This window comes from Solanum dulcamara, chromosome 9 (assembly GCF_947179165.1).
Source record: "Solanum dulcamara chromosome 9, daSolDulc1.2, whole genome shotgun sequence".
Classification (NCBI taxonomy): Eukaryota; Viridiplantae; Streptophyta; class Magnoliopsida; order Solanales; family Solanaceae; genus Solanum; species Solanum dulcamara.
This window is the reverse complement of record NC_077245.1, coordinates 2,478,093-2,497,013: the sequence shown is the minus strand read 5'-3', so window position 1 is coordinate 2,497,013 and position 18,921 is coordinate 2,478,093. Positions and strand designations below refer to the sequence as shown.

Genomic DNA, 18,921 nt, shown 5'->3' with positions numbered 1-18,921 from the left:
GGAATCCATGTCTCAATATAGAGATTGATGATATATTTTTTTATGAGAAGCTTATAAGTTTTCATGTGCAAACCTGATCGGTAGATTTATGAATCTGGCACATAAAATTAGTTAAGTATTGCTCTAAAGGAAATTAATCCTTGAATTAAATTCGTCAGTAATTTAATTTATTGATTAGTATCTGTAATCTTAACATGGGGAATTGCATAAGTGTTTAATGGGGAATTTCGAAATATAAATATAGGAGTGTAATTACGAATTTCTAGTGGAATAATTTGTAATTTATTATGGTAAGAATAATTCAAATTAATTTTTGGAATTATTTCCATAATAAGAAGCTTCAGTAATTAATTATGTGGTCCCTACAGTGCCCATATTTAACTAGAATTCAGAATTCTATTTTTTAGGAAGAAAAGGAAAAGGAATGTGTGGTTTATTCCTCGAAGGAAAAGGACCGTGATCTTCCTCTCCTTTTTGGACTGAGAAGAAATCTCTATAAATAGGGATTCTTCTGACCTAGAAAGAAAATCATTTTTCTATACGATACTTGCCCACGCAAGTATTGAGAGAGTTCAGTTGGTAATTAATTTTGGATCACTGTAGAAGACCGTAGAACTGTGTTGTCTATAATTCATGTAAGCAATAAGATTCTGAAATGCTTCCGCTGTGTACTATTTTCCAACAGCACCAACTCAGCCGATTGAGAAAGGACTAGGTGAGGTTTGAATCTCCGATCTCATTAATTATGGGATATTCCTGCTACACCAACTCAGTTACCCACATCATAAGTCATTAATAAGTCAGTGTTGGATATGATGTTGTTATCTCTATAAATTGTTTAGGAAATTTCCTTAAGTGTCAAATGTTGTTTCTTGTTAGTTGAAAAATTAAGAAATGTCATGACTTGTGATTGTGACTAATATAGTTAAACCGTTGAAGTTAGATGACCTATTATCAAATGTCTCGTAGATAGATTTGATATCATTTTCTTTAATTTCCCACTATAGAATTGAATGAATATATGAATTTTAATTTAATAGTGCGTATCCTATGGCCTTAGATACCAAAATTCTGTGGCACAATTGAATTATCTTCGATAGTATTAACAAACGAATGAAAATATAATTGAATGGTTGATGACCAAATCTTGAACTCTTTAATCTCTATGAAAAAGGATTTAAAAAATTATTGTACACTTATACTAGAGATGCTAACGAACTACAAAACTTTAGTATAGTAATATTATTAAAGTTTGAGAAGGCATGTAATCTTCTACACTTATTCATAGATGCAAAAGGGAGGAATAAATTTAATGTCTGAGAAAATCTATTGCTTGAATTTAAATGAAAAAAACATAGGTTTAGTAAAAATAAAAACATAGCATTAATTATTTTTATAGAAAAATTGGGTATATTAATTTATCACGATTAAGTGATTGAGGTTAAAATATTCAAATCATAGTAAAAACAAAAATATTATGTAAATACATTTCAGACATTTATTGATATGATGTAAATACCTGGATAAGTAAAAGCTTTTGCATCATTTTCCTAATTTTTTTTCTTTTCTTTTTACTAAGATTTATAGAAATATTGTGTTTGTAGAGCTTGAGAGGTGACAAAGATTATCCACTTCTCTACTAAAAAAATTGACATTTTAAAAATAAAAATTAGCAAAATATATATGAATTTTATTTAATATCCAAGGAACTGAAAATATGTCTTAGGTCAAGCGTCATTAGTTACCAAACGCAAAACTAAATATTTTATTAATATTTCGTTAATTACAACTTTTAAATAATAGAATCTGTTACAACCATATAACTAATTAACTACTTGATGTCGAATGTTATTGACGACTTTAATTTAATTAATTCAATTTCTTCCTTTTTTTTCTATTGAAACGAAAATGCTTATTTTAGAAAGTTATGATATTTAGTCATGTTTTTAGAAAATTAAAAAAAATCGATTAAATTTTGATATTTTATTAATGAAATAATGAGTATAAAACACCACCTTACACACACAAAAACATTTTTGTCATCTATTGCCAAACAGCCAAAGGTATTTTCAAAGTGATTGGCCAAATCCATTGCTATTCTTCAAAAATATTTTTTCGGAAAATACTTTTGACAAATATTTTTTTTAAAATCATACTAGTACAAATAAAAAATATATAACCAATGTTTAATTTATTAAAAAACAACCTCAAAGATTTGAGACGAAAATGGACTAGTAGTAAATCTTAATAATTAATTGTTGATGCATCCAAAAGTTGACTTTTGAACAAGTCGTTCATGCCTTGACCAGTCAAACTTATTTTTTTTCATTCTAAAATTAAATGCCTAAAGAATTAAGGTAATTTTCCACTATCTATATAGAAGGTTGTGCAGCACGTACTTATACTACTTCAAAATAATTTAGGCTATTTATTCAAATTGTTAACCATAAACGGCGCCAAATTAACTGATAATACACAACCTGTTTTTCCCGCCTACTTCTCCTAAATTGCCAACTTCTCCAGTCCCCACTTTAATCAAACTGACATACAATTTTATTTTATACAAACTTATTGAGGTAATTTAATTTATTTGTGTTTTTTTTTTATTTTTAATTATCAAGTTTGGCATGGAGAAAGACATGTTCATATTTAAGTTAATGGAGAAATATCAGAATTTTGAAGTTTGAACTACTCTATTTTCAAGAAAACTAGTTGAAAATTGACCTTGCCAATGTTGTCATTGTCCACTATATCTATATATACACATATGTAGAAGGTTATTATTCAATTGTCTTAAAGTTGCATTTCTCAAAGTTCTAAAATTCTTTTTCCTAATTTTGAGTTTCTTAGGAAGAGGCAGAGCTATGTCCAGTTAAAGGGTTCGATCAGAAAACTATACTGTATAAATAAGGAAAAACTAAAATTCTTTTGTGCACATATATATTGTTGAAATTTCTAGTGTAGCGGCAAAAGGTATTTTGATTGAATTGCCTCTTCTCCTCTTTCATTTCAAATTGCATTGTCAGGGTAGTCATTAATTACAACATGAATTTCACATTTTTCTGTAAATATTGCATATTTGATTCCAAAAAAAAACAAGAACTTTACTTTCTTAATGCATTTTCCACTTTTGTATCGCAGGTGTATCAAAATTTCTAATTTCGTTACTGTTTGTCAAGATATGGCATTATTTCACGGTTACACTGCAATAATTATGGTTGTTCTCTTAGCTACGAGTTATTTAGTGATTTTTTCTGAAGCTGAGTCGTCGTCGTCATCAAGTCAATTGTCAAATGCAATTTTGATAAAAGTGGATCAATCTGGTAACGGAGATTACAAGAAAATACAAGAAGCAATTGATGCAGTACCTTCAAAGAATACTCACCATGTATTTATTTTGGTAAAGCCTGGTGTTTATAGAGAGAAAATTGTTGTTCCTTCTGACAAGCCATTTATAACAATCAGTGGGAGAAAAACAACAGTGAAAAATACTATAATTACAGGGAATGATTATGGAGATATATTTAAATCTCCAACTTTCACTGTTTTTGCTTCTGATTTTGTGGCTCGATACCTTACAATTCAGGTATATATACTGCATTTTTTTTTTATGTTCATGGCTCTTTCACTGTAGTTATTACTTTTTTCGAACTCTTTTAAACTATTTTTCCTTGAGGCAAGGCTCTATCATTAGAAGTCTCTCTACCATCAAGATAAGGATAAGATTTGCGTACACTCTGTCTTTAGCAGACCTACTCTATGGAATTACACTGAGTTTAATTTGCTATTGTTGATTATAGATATCATGGTAGTTTAACCCATTATAACATGTTGGTTACTTTGTAGAGGTGATGGAATCAGTCCATGAAAATATGTTTCGCTCAATTTGCTCATGTTTTATCGGATTAATGACCCGTCCATTTATTAACTTATGCCTATTTTGACTCGTCAAATTCAATTTATCTGAAAGTTAGGTTGATTGGGGTATCTCGTCCAAATTGATCCATGAGAAACTTTATCAATTTTTTATTATAAGAAAAGTGATAATTAATAGAGAAATAAAGTTTATTGGATAATTAAACAAAGCAAACAAAGAACTTAAAAATATGTAAGAGTTGGGCGGGTTGGCCATTGACACATTGTTTTTCCCATCTTGACCAACCTAACTCCGGCCAAGTAGCGTTTGAGCTGACTATTCTTAACACTCAGCCTATTTTGATCTGTTCAAATTCAGCATAGCCCGCTTATTCACTAATTGAAATGTATTTTGTTTGATGTTAATCACAGAACACATATGGAAGTGGAGCAAAAGCAGTAGCATTGAGGGTAGAAGGAGATAAAGCAACCTTCGTGGGTTGTAGAATTATGTCTCATCAAGACACATTACTTGATGACGTTGGTAGACATTATTACAAAAATTGTTATATTGAAGGGGACACTGATTTCATATGTGGAAATGCCGCTTCTCTCTTTGAGGTAACATAAATATATAATATACTCGATATTTACATCAAATCAATTTTCTGTCATATAAGTTATATATCACTTAACCATGATTAAGACCCCGTTTATTTTTATGGGCAGAAATGTCATTTGCATTCGCTTTCGCAATCGAATGGGGCTATAACAGCACAACATAGGCAATCACCTCAAGAGAATACAGGTTTCACCTTCGTGGGATGTAAGATCACTGGAGTGAAGAGTGCAATTCTTGGGAGACCATGGGGTGCCTATGCTAGGGTAGTATTTGCTCAAACTTACATGTCAAATGTCATACTCCCCAATGGTTGGGAAGATTGGAATGATCCCTCTAGGCAAAGGTACATTTATCAATTTAACTCATAAGCACCGACAATATATAAGATTTATTTTAACTTATTATAGCAGGTACAACAATAACAATAACTAAGCCTAAGTTTCAAGCAAGAAAGTGTCGTCTAAAAGACTAAAGTCTACTCCCTAATAGTAGATGTCACCTATATGAAGCTTTTTTTCTCTATTGATTGTTTTGCTAAATCTATATTCACTCCAAGAAATTGTACGTCTTTCGAGACAATTTCTTTTCATGTGATTTTAGATTTACTTCGTCCCCTTTTTACACCTTCAGTCACCACAATTTCACATCTATCAACTTATGAATCTCTAGGTCTATGCATTATATGACCAAACTCTCTCCAACAATCTTTTCTCATTTTATCCTCAATGTATATTACTACTTACACTTTCTTACAAATATGATCATTTTTAATCTTGTATGATCATTCGTCTTATTTTTTTACAGGACATCATATTTTGCTGAGTACAAGTGTTATGGGCCAGGTGCAAGTTCTAATAAGAGGGTAAACTGGTTAAGGACTTTGTCTAGTGAAGAAGATGTGCCCTACTTGAAGGAGAGCATCATGGGCCCAAAAGGTTGGACTAGGTCCAAGCCCACACATTTGACACCTTTGTCTAAAACTCTCTCCACCAAGTTCAACAACAAGAGAGGCAGCCCATGAAACTTGAAATATATTTATTAAAGAAATCTCACTATATTGTATTATGTATCTGCTTTTTTCTTAAATTAGCTTAGTTATTATTTGAACCCTCTACAAATATGACCAATATTTTAGTGAAGATACAAATGATCTTGGATTTATTATGTAGAGAGAGTGCTCTATCTATTAAAAGATTAATGTAATCAAAGTCGTGTCCTTGTTACAAAAATACACATGTCAACTATTATCTTTCGTTCGATGGATGATAAAATTAACCCATAAAAATATAATTCATTCGATCAATGATTGGGTTAGGTATTCTCATGGCGGAATAATTATTTAGGCAGAATCTAGATTGTATCTCATTTGAACTAAACATGTGATCCAAATTGACGCATAAGAAAACTCGTTAAAATAGGTTAAATAAAAATGGATCGAGTTCATTTTTTACTTAATTCATATTTTACCTAATGCAATTTTTTATCCATGTTAATATGGACGGATCGCAACTCAATCTATTTTTATTTAATTCATTTCTAACCCCAAAAATTCAATCCAATCTATCCATTTGTCATTGCTATTCTACCATAAAGGTATAAGTAGAGAGAAGGAGCATAATAAAGTAGAGAAATTTTAAGATAGGAAGTAGATAAAATCATTAAGAAAGGAATTTTCTTTAGTGGAGACATATGAATGATATTCCTCAGCATGCTGTGACTGTTTCATTTTAGGTAAAAATGTTTGATTGGAAATCGAATTTACGAAATAAAGCAAAGTTTTCAGACATATGTATTAGATTTATATAAAATATAAGTGTCAAAAAACACACTTAAACTATTCTTTTTTTTTAGTTTCATAACTAAATTATTAGATGTGTGAGTTTCATACCTAAACTATCACTTATTAGTTTGAGAAACACACATCAATGGTGTGTGTAATACACTCTCTCTATTTTTTAAAAAAATTCATGTCATTCCAAATGGATAAAATATTTCACCTTAACAAAAAATTAGATAAACTATTAATACTAGTTTTTAAAATACCTCCCCCCCCCCCCCACACACAATCCCCGTCCTTTTATTTTTTAAATTTGTTTTATAAAATATTTTTTAAAATTTCATACTTCACCCCCTCCCCCTTGTTATGTTGGAAAAAGACGGTTTAAAATTAATTTTAACTTTTTAGAGAAAAAAATAATTTTAGAAAAGAAGAGTCGCCACTTAGTTTTTTAAAAAAATCAATAAAACTTAGTTTAAAATACACTAACAGATTTAAGTCTTAAAAATTCAGAGAAAAAGGTACGAGGTTCTTATTTCCACTTTGAGAAGGTGTTAAGCATTCAAAGTGGCCGCTAACACACGGTTATCCGACGATTTGAAAAATTATTTGACGAACTTTTGAAAATATTAATTTAAAAGGAAACAAAGACTTTAAAGTTATTATATTTTAGAAAAAATGATCAAACTTAAACATTAAAAATAATATACATGTGCATAAAAAAGTAAAAGTTTATCAAATGACTATGTAAAGATAGAAAATCATTTAAAGAGTAAATTAATATGAATTGGTTTATATTTAGGGGAATCTAATTAAGTTAAAACAAATTAAAATTAATATCTAAGCAAGCATAAATAACATAAGTAAATAAATTATTACAACACGAATCAATATAAATAAATAATAAATAACACATGAAAATATGGTCTGTCACTTAGTTTCTGTACGCCTGGACTAAACTGTTAGGTCATTTGCGTTTTGGACCTTAAGCACAATTCCACTGTATATCACGGTTGTATATCGGACTATATATACATTATATACAGTGTATACAACATTATTTCTATATATCAGACTGTATACAAACAGTATGCCACTTATTTGTTCCATGTATCTGTTGTATATCACTGTATATCAGTTTGTATACAGTTTGATATATAGAAATATTTTATTTTCTTACATATCGGACTGTAAAGATACTGGATATCAGTGTATACGACACTGTTTTCCACCTCTATTCTATGTATACAACCTAATATCAATATTCAAACCATGTATATTAGCTTTATTTTCATATATCAACTTTTCAGCAATTCAAGCAAGATGATGGAAAACTCAAAACTCAATGATATACAAGAATGGAGTCCAAAGAAGGACTCGAATTGATATCACATGCACCAAAATAAAATTACATAAGTATTTACTCATTTTAAGCTAAATCAAAGAATATATCATGATATTTTAAGTTATTAAATTGATGGGCATCCTAGAAGTGACTAACAACATGCATATATGTAGACAAAAGAAAGGAAAGAAGAAATATATTCAAGTAAGTAAAGAACACGAATTTAATATATACGCTATACTAGCTCAAATTTTTTAAAAAAAGAATTAAATCAATTAGGTCATGGAAGTTCTAATTAAATAACAACTTTAAACATATTTTTGTTATCTAAATCATGTTAAAAGAAAAAATTGAAAACATGAAAATCTATATTGTTAAAGAAAATTACTTGAAAAAAATAATGAACAAAACTAAGAGCTTTCATCAAATAATCCTAACACATGATAGCTAATTAATCTTAACATATGATAGCTAATTAATCCTAACACATACTAACTATAAAATATTTCTATCATTAATCTAATTATTCTTAATACATGCTAACTGAAAAAAATAAGACTACGAATCAACTAATTATAAATCATGAAATAATTAAATAAAATAAAACTGAGAAAATATTTTACCTCTTTTTAGACAGCGAGCCTTAAGACGACGAGCGGAAAACAAATTCATCACCCCCCAAGAGTTTGATGGAACTCCAATCGACAAAAAGAAAAATTAAAAATTTTGACTCGAACCTTCGTGGGTTCGATGTTATAAGAACATTGTTCTTAGCCTAAATTTCAAATTCAATCTCCTATTTTCATTGAAGAAAAATATAGATTAAAAGCTAGAAATTTTCACAACTTTAGGCTGGGGACAAGAGTCCAAAATCCTAGTCAAGTTAAGAAAATTTCTAACTTTGAGGTGGTTAAAAAATCTCTCACTTCTTTACTCTTAAAAAAGGGCAGCCCGGTGCACTAAATCTCCCGCTATGCGCGGGATCCGGGAAAGGGTCTGATCACAAGGGTCTATTGTACGCAGTCTTGCCTTGCATTTCTGCCAGAGGCTGTTTCCAAAGCTTGAACCCGTGACCTCCTCATAAGAATATGAACATTTATATAGGCTCCAAAAACCTCAAATTTTTCATCAATTTTCGATGTGGGAGAAAGTTTTTTTTATATAGAAAAAACTAAAAATTTCAAAAATATAAATTATAATTAAACTAACCTAACTAACATTATATTTATTAAAAAATAAAATCCTTTGAGGTGATTTTCGAGTAACGACATAAATAGTAATTAAAGATATAGTTATATATAAAAATATGTATATTATACTAAAATTTATATTAAAAAAAGTAAAAATAGTTAAGAATAACATGAAAATATCTTTATTTTTATAAAAACTAATTATTTCAAAAATGTTCGAAATTCAAAGAAACTCGATAGCCAATTTGTGTTGTGGAGGGTGTTGTGGCTACAATTGCACACACAAGTGTACGTAGTCTCTCAAGTAGTAAAGCGGCTCTTTCAAGCCAGATATCGAACCCACAAGGACCTTGATAAGGCAAACAGTTTCTTTCAAATGCCTACACTAATTATAGTTATGCAATGAGGTTAAGATTGTTTGTTACTGATTTTTGGAAGTATAAACACTTTCTCGAAGTGAAGACAATGCAATAGTTATGTATATTAATCAGGCTTTAAGAGATTTCAGGGCTATAACATAACGTGAAATCAAGTTTACTATTATTCAATCTTAGTTTCCGATGGGTTATTTAATTATTGATAAAAAGGGTTAATAATCCAATTATGGTTTTTCGATCTATAATTGTCTATCTTCATTGCCAACCTAACTACATCATTGAGCGGTGATAGGTATGAAATAATAAAAACGCATTTAACTATCATCCTTTATCATAACCAAATGTGGTAAATAGGTATGGGTCACAAGCATCCTATCTACTAATCACGCTAACATATGTTAGTATGAACACATTCCTTCCATTCTTTGTTCTATCTACTTGTCCTCTTCCGAATTCAAGATAAACAACACATATATCTTAATGCTGGTCAAACATTAAAATCATAACCACAAGAATAAAAGAGTAATTAGAATCAACAACCCATCTTCCACCAAGTTTAAATGTTATTAAATCATGTTTCGTAGCTATAGCCCCGGAATTCGGGTGTTTAGCTACTCATATGTAAATAACAACAACAAGGAATCAATTCCAAATACATTAAAATATAATAAAGGAAGAAAAGAACCTAAGATGTTTTTGTGCTTCTCTTCTTCTTTCGTCTTTCTTCTCTTCTTTTTCCGCCTCCAAAACGTCTCCCCTTTTTTGCCCTAGCACACCCAACTATTTAAAGTGCTCTCCACTTTCAATTATTGAAGGGCAGAATAATAAATAATTGGAAAGTTGATGGCCCTGCAGTGGGGCATCGCGCCACTATCGCACCTAGAGAATTTCTGAAGAATTTCGCTTGGCGCTGCAGTGGGGCATCGCGCCACTATCGCGTCTAGAGTATTTCTGAAGAATTTCGCTTGGCGCTGCAGTGAGGCATCGCGCCACTATCGCGCCCAAAACATGCCTCAGTAGTTTGCATCCCAGCGCGTCGCGCCACTAGAGTCTGTGCAGGTTTTGACGCTGCAGTGGCGCATTGCGCCACTATAGCGCCAGGACCATTTTTCCTACCTTTTGCTTTGCAAAATTCCTGCATATGTTGAAACTCATACCTTATTGCACACTTGCTTGATATTCCATCCAAAACACGTCATTTGGCTTCAATAACTTCTCAGAATGCCACACAACAATGGCCAAACATAGTGCATGGACTTATAAATGCGCCCAAGATCAGAGGGTCAAAATTGGGTGTCAACACCCCTGCCCCATTCCTTCCTAAAAAAGTTATTATTTTTATTTTTTAAAAAAATAGAATTATACCCACTCTATCTAACTCTCCGCTCTTAATTTTTATTTTTTTAATATATTTTTCTCATTTTGTTTTAGATATGTACGTATATTTTTAGGGAAATATATTTTCCTACTTGCGTACCGAATAAAATAAAAATAAAAATTTAATTTTAAGAAAAGTCTTGCGGCAAGTTAAAAATACTTTCCTAAATTCATTTTTATATATATATATATATATGAAAATAATTTGAAAGCGGTGGGTTAGATAGGGCGGGGTATAATTTTTCTAAAATAAAATAAAATAATATCTAAATTATTATTTGTGTGAGTGGGGGGGGGGGGAAGATGAAGCAAGAATTTTTTTAAAAACTTTTATAAAAGAAATTTAATAAATATAAATAAAAAATTGTGGGGGGGAGGGGGGATTATGGTGAGAGAAAGTGGTGGAGTGAGGTAAGAAAAATATTTATATTTTATTTTGTAATAATTATTTTTTTATTTGGGGAGGGGGGGAAGGGAATAATAATATTTTAATCTTTAATTTTAATTAACTCTAATAATTGATTTAATTTTTGTTAAGATGAAATATTTTGTCCATGTGGAGTGTAATGTGATAAAAAAAAATTAAATGGAAGAGGGAGTGTAGTACATACCATGATGAGAGGAAAATATAAGAGAGAGATGTGTTTTTCAAACTAATAAGTGATAGTTTAGATATGAAATTCACACTTCCAATTAGGGCTGTCAAATGAGCGGGTTGGATTGAAATTGAAAATATTAAAATGGATTGAAGTAAAAATCGCGCTGGATCATCACTCGCCCAAATTTACTTTGGGTTCAAATGGATTGGGCTTAATTGGGCTAAGATTTGGGTTGGTTCATGACTGCCCAATTTGATCCGTTAATCTCAATAATTTTAACATATTATTATTTATCTTTTATAACCACAATTTGAATTTCAACTCAAGAAAATAAAATTAAAAATTTACAAATAGATAGATTAATCCTAAAAGATATAAAATTACTATATAGATAGTAATTCATACCTTTACTATGATAACATACATTACATCAATACAAATAAAGAGCCTTAAAATGGGTTGAAATTAGAAATTAAGTTGGACTTAATTGAAGATTTTTTAAAAATGAATTAAGGCTTAAATGGATTGAGATTGAACCTAATATAAATTATCTTCAGCTCAATCAATAAAAGTTTGGGTGGGTTGGACGGGTTACCTATATTTGAGCTCATTTTGACATCCTTACTTCCAATAGTTTAGTTATGAAACTCAAAAAAGAGGAATAGTTTAGATGTGTTTTTGACACTTATCTCTTTATATAACAAATATATGCAAATTAAATAAGAGTACCTTAATTGACATTTTGTATGGTAGCGAGAATTTCACATATATTGCCATTTTCTTTTTTATCCTAGTGAAAGAATGAATGTTATATCAACAATTTTTAATAAATCACGTCATTAAGAATATAATGTGAATGAAGATCCGGGCAAGATATGCACCTCTTCAGGAATGAAAAAAAATCGATCTACTTTCATTTGGTATTTTGGCCTAAATTTCCTGACTCCTCAATACTCAATCAAATCCTCTTTTTTGATGAATGAATGTGTTTCTATAGTCCCATATTTAATAATGCCTGAACTCTTTCTTCTGTATCGAGTTTCGAAATTTGGAAAAAAAAATATCATTCTATTATAATAGATTAATAAAAAAAAGTGTCTCACGTAAAAATAACAGGAGATCGACTATGTTAATGGAGTTTTTTTTAAAGCACACTAGAAGGTACGATAATTATCAGAAAGATGAAGTCATGCATATGCTATTTTTGATTTTGACATAAAAGAAAGAGAAGTGGATACCAGACGTGCTGGAGATAAAAATTGACATTTGAAAATAACAAAACTTTGATGTTGATAATGTTGTTTATTTAAGATATTTTGGCGTCTACTAATACTAGAATTGTTCAGCTTCCTTAAATTAGCTCTTAGATTTACTTACACCCCAAAAAATTAACTCAAAAGAATAAGGATTATTTAAGCTTTATAAAAAATTTACCCTTTTTATTAATCATCAATCTAAGACTTTTGTCATTCTTTAACACGGTATTTCAAGTGCAGTGTTTAACATTTGATGTGTGGACAATTTTAATTTTAGTGACCCAACATTGGATGAACGGGTTCTGCTCTCATACATGTTAAATTAAGTCTAGACCTAATTCACACTCCAAAGCTAGTTCAAAAGAAAGAGGATTGCCCACACCTTCTAAGGAGTCTACCTATCTCATTAACCATCAATGTAGGACTTTTATCATTCTTTAACAGGCTCCAAAGCCAAATTAATATTTGGGGTTTTCCAAGTTTCATGTTTCCCAGTTCCAAGTTTAATGAGATGACACTATCAAAAATAACGAATTTAGCGATAATAATAAATATAAATATTTATAACTAACCTTTTATATAAATATCACTAAAAATATTAATAATTCTAAATAATGACTAACTCAATAACAGCTAAATATATATTACCACTAAAAAAAATATTATGAGTAAATGTTTCTTTGTGTGGGGTGTGGGGTGTGGGGTGTGGGGTGAGGGGAGGGGAGAATTTTTTTTTTTTTTGGGAACAGACCCTACACGAGGCTCCCACCTCTCGTGCACAGTCAGGGGTTGAGCAGCACCCCCAAGCCTTAACATAAATAATCAAAATAAAATACAAGGAGGGGGACATAAACCTTACCTCCGATCCTATGGTGGTTCATAAGTCGGCTAACCTATTAAGGTCGGCTAACTCATCCCCGATACAAAAAAGAGACTAACTATAATTAGAAAGCATTAAACCTGTGAGAGGACTCCTCTCGGTACAAATCAACTAAGAAAGCATAAATGAGGGAGACTCTCCCCTTCCATGAAAATACAAGAAAGTAGCCTACACTAGTCCTATTCAAGAACAAGTATACGAACCTTTTATCTCGCATGGGTTGGGGAAATTCTTTTCATCTTTGCTCTTTTTAGACATGTCGTACCAAGTAGGTCCAAGGAAAGTTGCAGCAACAACAATCGTAGCCAAGTTAGGAACATTAGAGATAAAAAAATGTTCAAGAAGGTTGTTTTATCCTTTTTAATCTTCTTCTCCTGAAGCTTGCCATTCCTATCTTGTATAGCTTTATGTAGCCCTTGATTTCTTGTGGAAGTTGTTGAAGGTTGTAGAAGTGTTGTGTATTATCAAGTGTATGGTTGTACTTAGATAATGTATCAGCTGGAAAATTTGCTTCCCGAAAAACATGTTTGCATTGGAAGTATTCTAGCAGTTGGACCAGTTGTTGGAGTTCATTAACGTAGTTTTGAATGTTCCAGGGTGGTTTGATGTCCAGATTCAGCCACTTGATCACAAGTTCCGAATCTACTTCCAATATTACTCTATTATAACCATGTTGAATGCACCAATTAATGCCAAAACTGGTTGTCTGCACTTCCGCTTGATTATTTGTTCCAACTCCCAAAGGAGAGGCAAAAGCATATATCAGATTACCCTTATGATCCCTTACTATGCCTCCTGCTCCTATCTTTCCTGGGTTGCCTATGGCACTCCCATCAGTGTTAAGTTTAACTATGTTAGGGGGGGTTTGAGCCATTTAACCTGGGTTACTTTTATGTCATGCTTACAGTTTTCTATCCAAATAATTAGATCCTTCCAAGCTGGTGGCCATTGGATATATGGAAAAGTTGTAGTAATAAGCATGTATATTTCTTTGATTATATTGAACTTCACCCTAGTAGTACTAGATTTCTTTCCTCCATATTTACTTGCACACCTCTTCTTCCAGACATTCCAGCAAATAAATATAGAGAGGGCTTGCAACATGAGTTTATGTACAGCATTGTTTGGTTTGTAGGTCCACCATCTCATCAAGATGTCTCTAATGGAGTTGTGGTCCTGCCTGATTCCCCCCAGTTGGAGAAATATGTCCAGATGTGTTTAGCAAAGCTTCCAGAGACAAATATGTGATCTATGTTGTCCAAACCAGGCCTGTAGCAGCATGAGCACTCTGCGGTTTCTCTCCCAAAAGAAATCAGTTTATCATTGGTTGGGAGTTTGTGTCTCAATGTTCTCCAAAGCAAGAATGAAGCCTTGAAAGGGATGTTAGTATGCCATGTCATCCTATCTATCAATGTCTTGTTTTTTTTCTTTCTCATATTTTCCCAAGCTGATTTACAAGTGAAATTTCCACGTGATTGCAGCTTCCATTGAGCTTGATCTAATGTGTTTTGTTGGTACATGATTTTAATATTGAGAATTGTGTGTATCATGTGTTGAGGGGCCTGTTGCCTGATTTTCTCTTCATTCCATTTTCCATTTGTCATGAACATGGAGACAGTGGAGTTGTTGAATCTTGAAATATATTCATAGTAATTGGCTAGAGGGCCAATACCCAGCCAATCGTCCCACCAGAAACTGCAATTTCCTGAACATAAGTTCCACTTAATGTGAGGTTCTATGTCACCTTTGTTCTTCATCATGTTCTTCCACATGAGAGATGGGGAGGGGAGAATGAGCAACACACAACAGCAACACAATTGACTTATTATAATCCAATTTTCACACAAACTTGGATAAGGTTGGCACTTTAACTTTGTCCCTGAAGATAATCATCCTAGTATCTGATCTGAATATGGTGTTAGTTTAATTTTGGGAAAGAAGTACACGCATTTTTTAATAATACGTCTGATCAAACTTTTAAAAAAAATAGAGAATAGCAATTTGTATTTTGATTAAATAATTTAGAAATTATCTTTTATTAAGTAGCAATAATTTATGATTGACTAAAGTGAAAGTATTTACCGGGAAAAAATTGTTTTAACTTTTGAAAAAAAATAGCTTTTTACTGTTAATCAAAATCAATTTAATTGTTACTCCTATTTTATTTTATTTTTGATAATTAGGATATTGGTGTTACTCCTATTTTGTTTATGAAGGAATAGAGTCCAACGGGGACTTCTAGGAGACTAGGATATGATAAGAATAGAGATAAATTATCTGACGTGACAACTTAGTGGACATACCAATCCATGATGGATAGATAGAAGATATTTTCATTTGGCATAACACAAATAAACATGTCACTTTAACTAGAATCAATTCATATTTATCTATTTTAATTTTGAATGTATATATCTATATATTTAAATTAAATTTATATAAAATTAAATAAGTAAATATATGTGTTCTACATATCATTTTATGTACATGACAATTCATGTCTTATATAATGTTATAGGTATATTATATCACTTAGAATATATTTATCTATTTACCTAATTTTATATAAATTTAAATATTTATTTATATATATCCAAAATTATAGACATAAATATTAATTGAGGCAAGAATACGTTTGCCTTTTTATTTCTCTATATTTTATCTTGCATGCATATCTATGGGCGGCTAAAGAATTCCAGGCAGTATTAGTAGTTAATTATTACTCCACTATAAAGAAACTATATGCACAACAGCACAAGTCATTGGTTTAACATAATTTAATAATAAAATAATGTTTTGTTTTTTTTGTTAGAGATAAGCGCAGCAATTTAAGGCAGGCCCCACCATAAACCATTGTCTGTTTTCTTCTCTCCCTATAAAAATAGATTTTCCACTAGGTTGTCTATAACAAAGTTAAGTGAAGTTAATTAAGTGTCTTATTGATTTAATTAAGAAGTGAATTAGCAAGAAAAAGAGATTATTATGGGTTCTCTTATGGCAGGTTGGGACTCTCATGTTTCTGATCCTCAAGCTAGTAAGTTCATTTAATGGATGACAAATTATATTACCCCTTTTCTCTTTCCTTCTATAATTTGTTTAATTGTTAATGTTTTTTTCTTTGTTGGATTTAATTTATAGTGAAATATCGAAAAAATAAGTCATTAACAAAGGAAGATATAGAAGCATATTGGAGATCCAAAAAACAAATAGAAGAAGAACATCAGAGATATGTCTCTATGTTATCTCCTCAAAGCCAAAAACAGGTATACATATTAATATCATATTATTTTCAGAGACGGATTTATAATTTATAATTTAAAATTTTTAGATCACAATTTTGTCGAACTCGTAATTATGATGATCGCTTACTAATTAATTTTTGGCTGTTTTAATTAGGGACAGGCAAATATTGCATTTGAGGAGGCAGCTAAAGCAGAGGAAGAAAGATTAAACTCTAAAGAGCTTTCTGATTTGTCAAGTGAGGAAAGTTTCGATCAACTAATCAAGAAAAATGGATGGTAATTAAACGTTTTAAATTTATTGCTTCTTGATGATGATCTATATTAGTTAACACTTACCATCCCACAAGAGCTAGAATTTTTATTAATTCAAAATTTTAGAGCTAGAATTTTTATTAATTCAAAATTTTAAAAAATAAGTACATAAATTAGCTGAAGAATTCGACATTTATTATATATACATAAAAAAAAAAAATTATTTTAACCATAAGCCGCAGAGGATTTGGCCGAATTCATCGGTGACCCCTCAAAGTTGGCACCAACTTTCACTTAGACACTTCAACTAAGATTTGTTCATTTTAGATACCTCAAGTAAGGTTCCGATGTGTCATTTTGATACTTTTTTTTACAATCATTCAAATATCTAAAGTGTGTGTAATACATTTGTCGATGTGTCAAAGTGACCAATTAAATGAAGTTAATGATTACTTTTTTTTAATCAAAAGTCATTATTTTAAAAATATTTTTAATATATCTGTCACATTTCTTCATTTAATTGGTCACTTTGACACATCAGCGTCAAGTGTATTACACACACTTTAGATATTTGGGTGATTGTAAAAGAAAGTGTCAAAATGACACATCAAAATTTTACTTGAGGTGTCTAAAATAAACAAAGTTTAATTAAAATATCTAAGTGAAAATTAGTGTCAATTTTGTGGGCCCGATGGGTTAGGCCGGGAGGATTTAGATGAACATCTGACTAGGCTCCCATATGGCCATGTGGGACAAGACTAATCTATCGAGAATTGCCCAAATCATATAACAAGAAAGATTATAATATTAATATATATATATATATATATATATATATATATATATATATAAAATAATTAATTTTTTTTGGAATTGCAGGTGGATGAGTAGCAATTGGGCACATTTAAATGAACCACCAGTGAAAGTACCAGAAAGTGCAGCTTACAAATACGTGTCACAATTTCACGTAGCCAACATGGCTACTGGATCCAACAATAAACCCGGTCCAACCGGAATCAACGCTTTTGGGCACATTTAAATGAACCACCAGTGAAAGTACCAGAAAGTGCAGCTTACAAAATACGTGTCACAATTTCACGTAGCCAACATGGCTACTGGATCCAACAATAAACCCGGTCCAATCGGAATCAATGCTTGATCCGTCGGTTTGGCTTTAGACCGGTTAATTTTAATTTCTAATGACAAGTTACTTTTAATTTAATTTGTGTAAGTATGCGTCTATTTTTTTAAGTTATATTTGGAGTTTGTATTAAGGTGTCGATGCTTGTAATGTTAGGACATACAAGTCGTTGTAACGTGTTTTTTCGTGCTACCTACGACAAAAGTTTTTAAGTATTTTCAATTTTGATATGAAATATTTTTTTTTCAAGGGATTTTATTTAATTCAGCTCTTATTTGAATTCATAATTTCATAAGTACAATAATTTAATACTAAAAATATTAAAAATTAAATCTATAAAATTTAAATTCTGAAATTGATAATATATGCCATAACTTGGATTGCTTGCTTCATTTTCCTTTATTTCCATCTCGAGCCACTCACATTTTCAACCAAAAAAACAAAAAAAATAAAAAGGTCGAGATCATGGTTTGGTGGGGTTTATATAAACCTAGCTCTACATGTGATCATATTTCCATTTCTCACAACATCCACTCAATTCCAATAACTTGCCTTCAATTATTATCATCCTTATCTCAGGCTTCATTCATTTCTAAGTTACACCCCATATCCTTCGTTATTTGTTACAAAATTGGCAAATTCCATATACGACTTTTTACCTAACATCTATAGTTTCATAGATGTTGAACAATAAGTCAGTTGGTCGACTAATGAAAGTAAAATATGATAAATTGTATTTATGAAATGAAGTAAATAGAGTAGTAAAGATTTTGTTTTTTAAAAAAACCTTCTTCTTCCCCTTACCCCACCCCCACCTTGTTCACCTTCTTCAGCCATTTCCGCCCCAACCTTCTTTTCAGCCATCCCCCACCCCATCCCTACCCCAACCCCCGTTTTCCAGCCATCCCAAACCCATCCCCGCCCCAATCTCTTTTTTTAACAACTCCCACTCCATCAGCAAACCCATCCCCTTTTTTTTCCACTTTTTTTCTTTCTATTTTAGTCTCA

At 31.1% G+C, this 18,921-nt stretch overlaps 2 protein-coding genes across 2 annotated transcripts; both read left to right on the top strand.

Moving 5' to 3' along the window:
* Positions 1-2,802: 2,802 nt before the first annotated feature.
* Positions 2,803-5,699, top strand: LOC129903153 (putative pectinesterase 11). Its single transcript, XM_055978655.1, has 5 exons — positions 2,803-2,973; positions 3,142-3,586; positions 4,288-4,476; positions 4,585-4,820; positions 5,282-5,699. Exons 2-5 carry the CDS (start codon positions 3,182-3,184, stop codon positions 5,496-5,498), a joined length of 1,047 nt encoding a protein of 348 aa, XP_055834630.1. The 5' UTR covers positions 2,803-2,973; positions 3,142-3,181; the 3' UTR covers positions 5,499-5,699.
* A 10,455-nt stretch (positions 5,700-16,154) lies between these two features.
* LOC129904570 (uncharacterized) lies at positions 16,155-18,162 on the top strand. Its single transcript, XM_055980131.1, has 4 exons — positions 16,155-16,312; positions 16,417-16,541; positions 16,675-16,796; positions 17,652-18,162. Exons 1-4 carry the CDS (start codon positions 16,261-16,263, stop codon positions 17,809-17,811), a joined length of 459 nt encoding a protein of 152 aa, XP_055836106.1. The 5' UTR covers positions 16,155-16,260; the 3' UTR covers positions 17,812-18,162.
* The last annotated feature ends 759 nt before the right edge of the window (positions 18,163-18,921 follow it).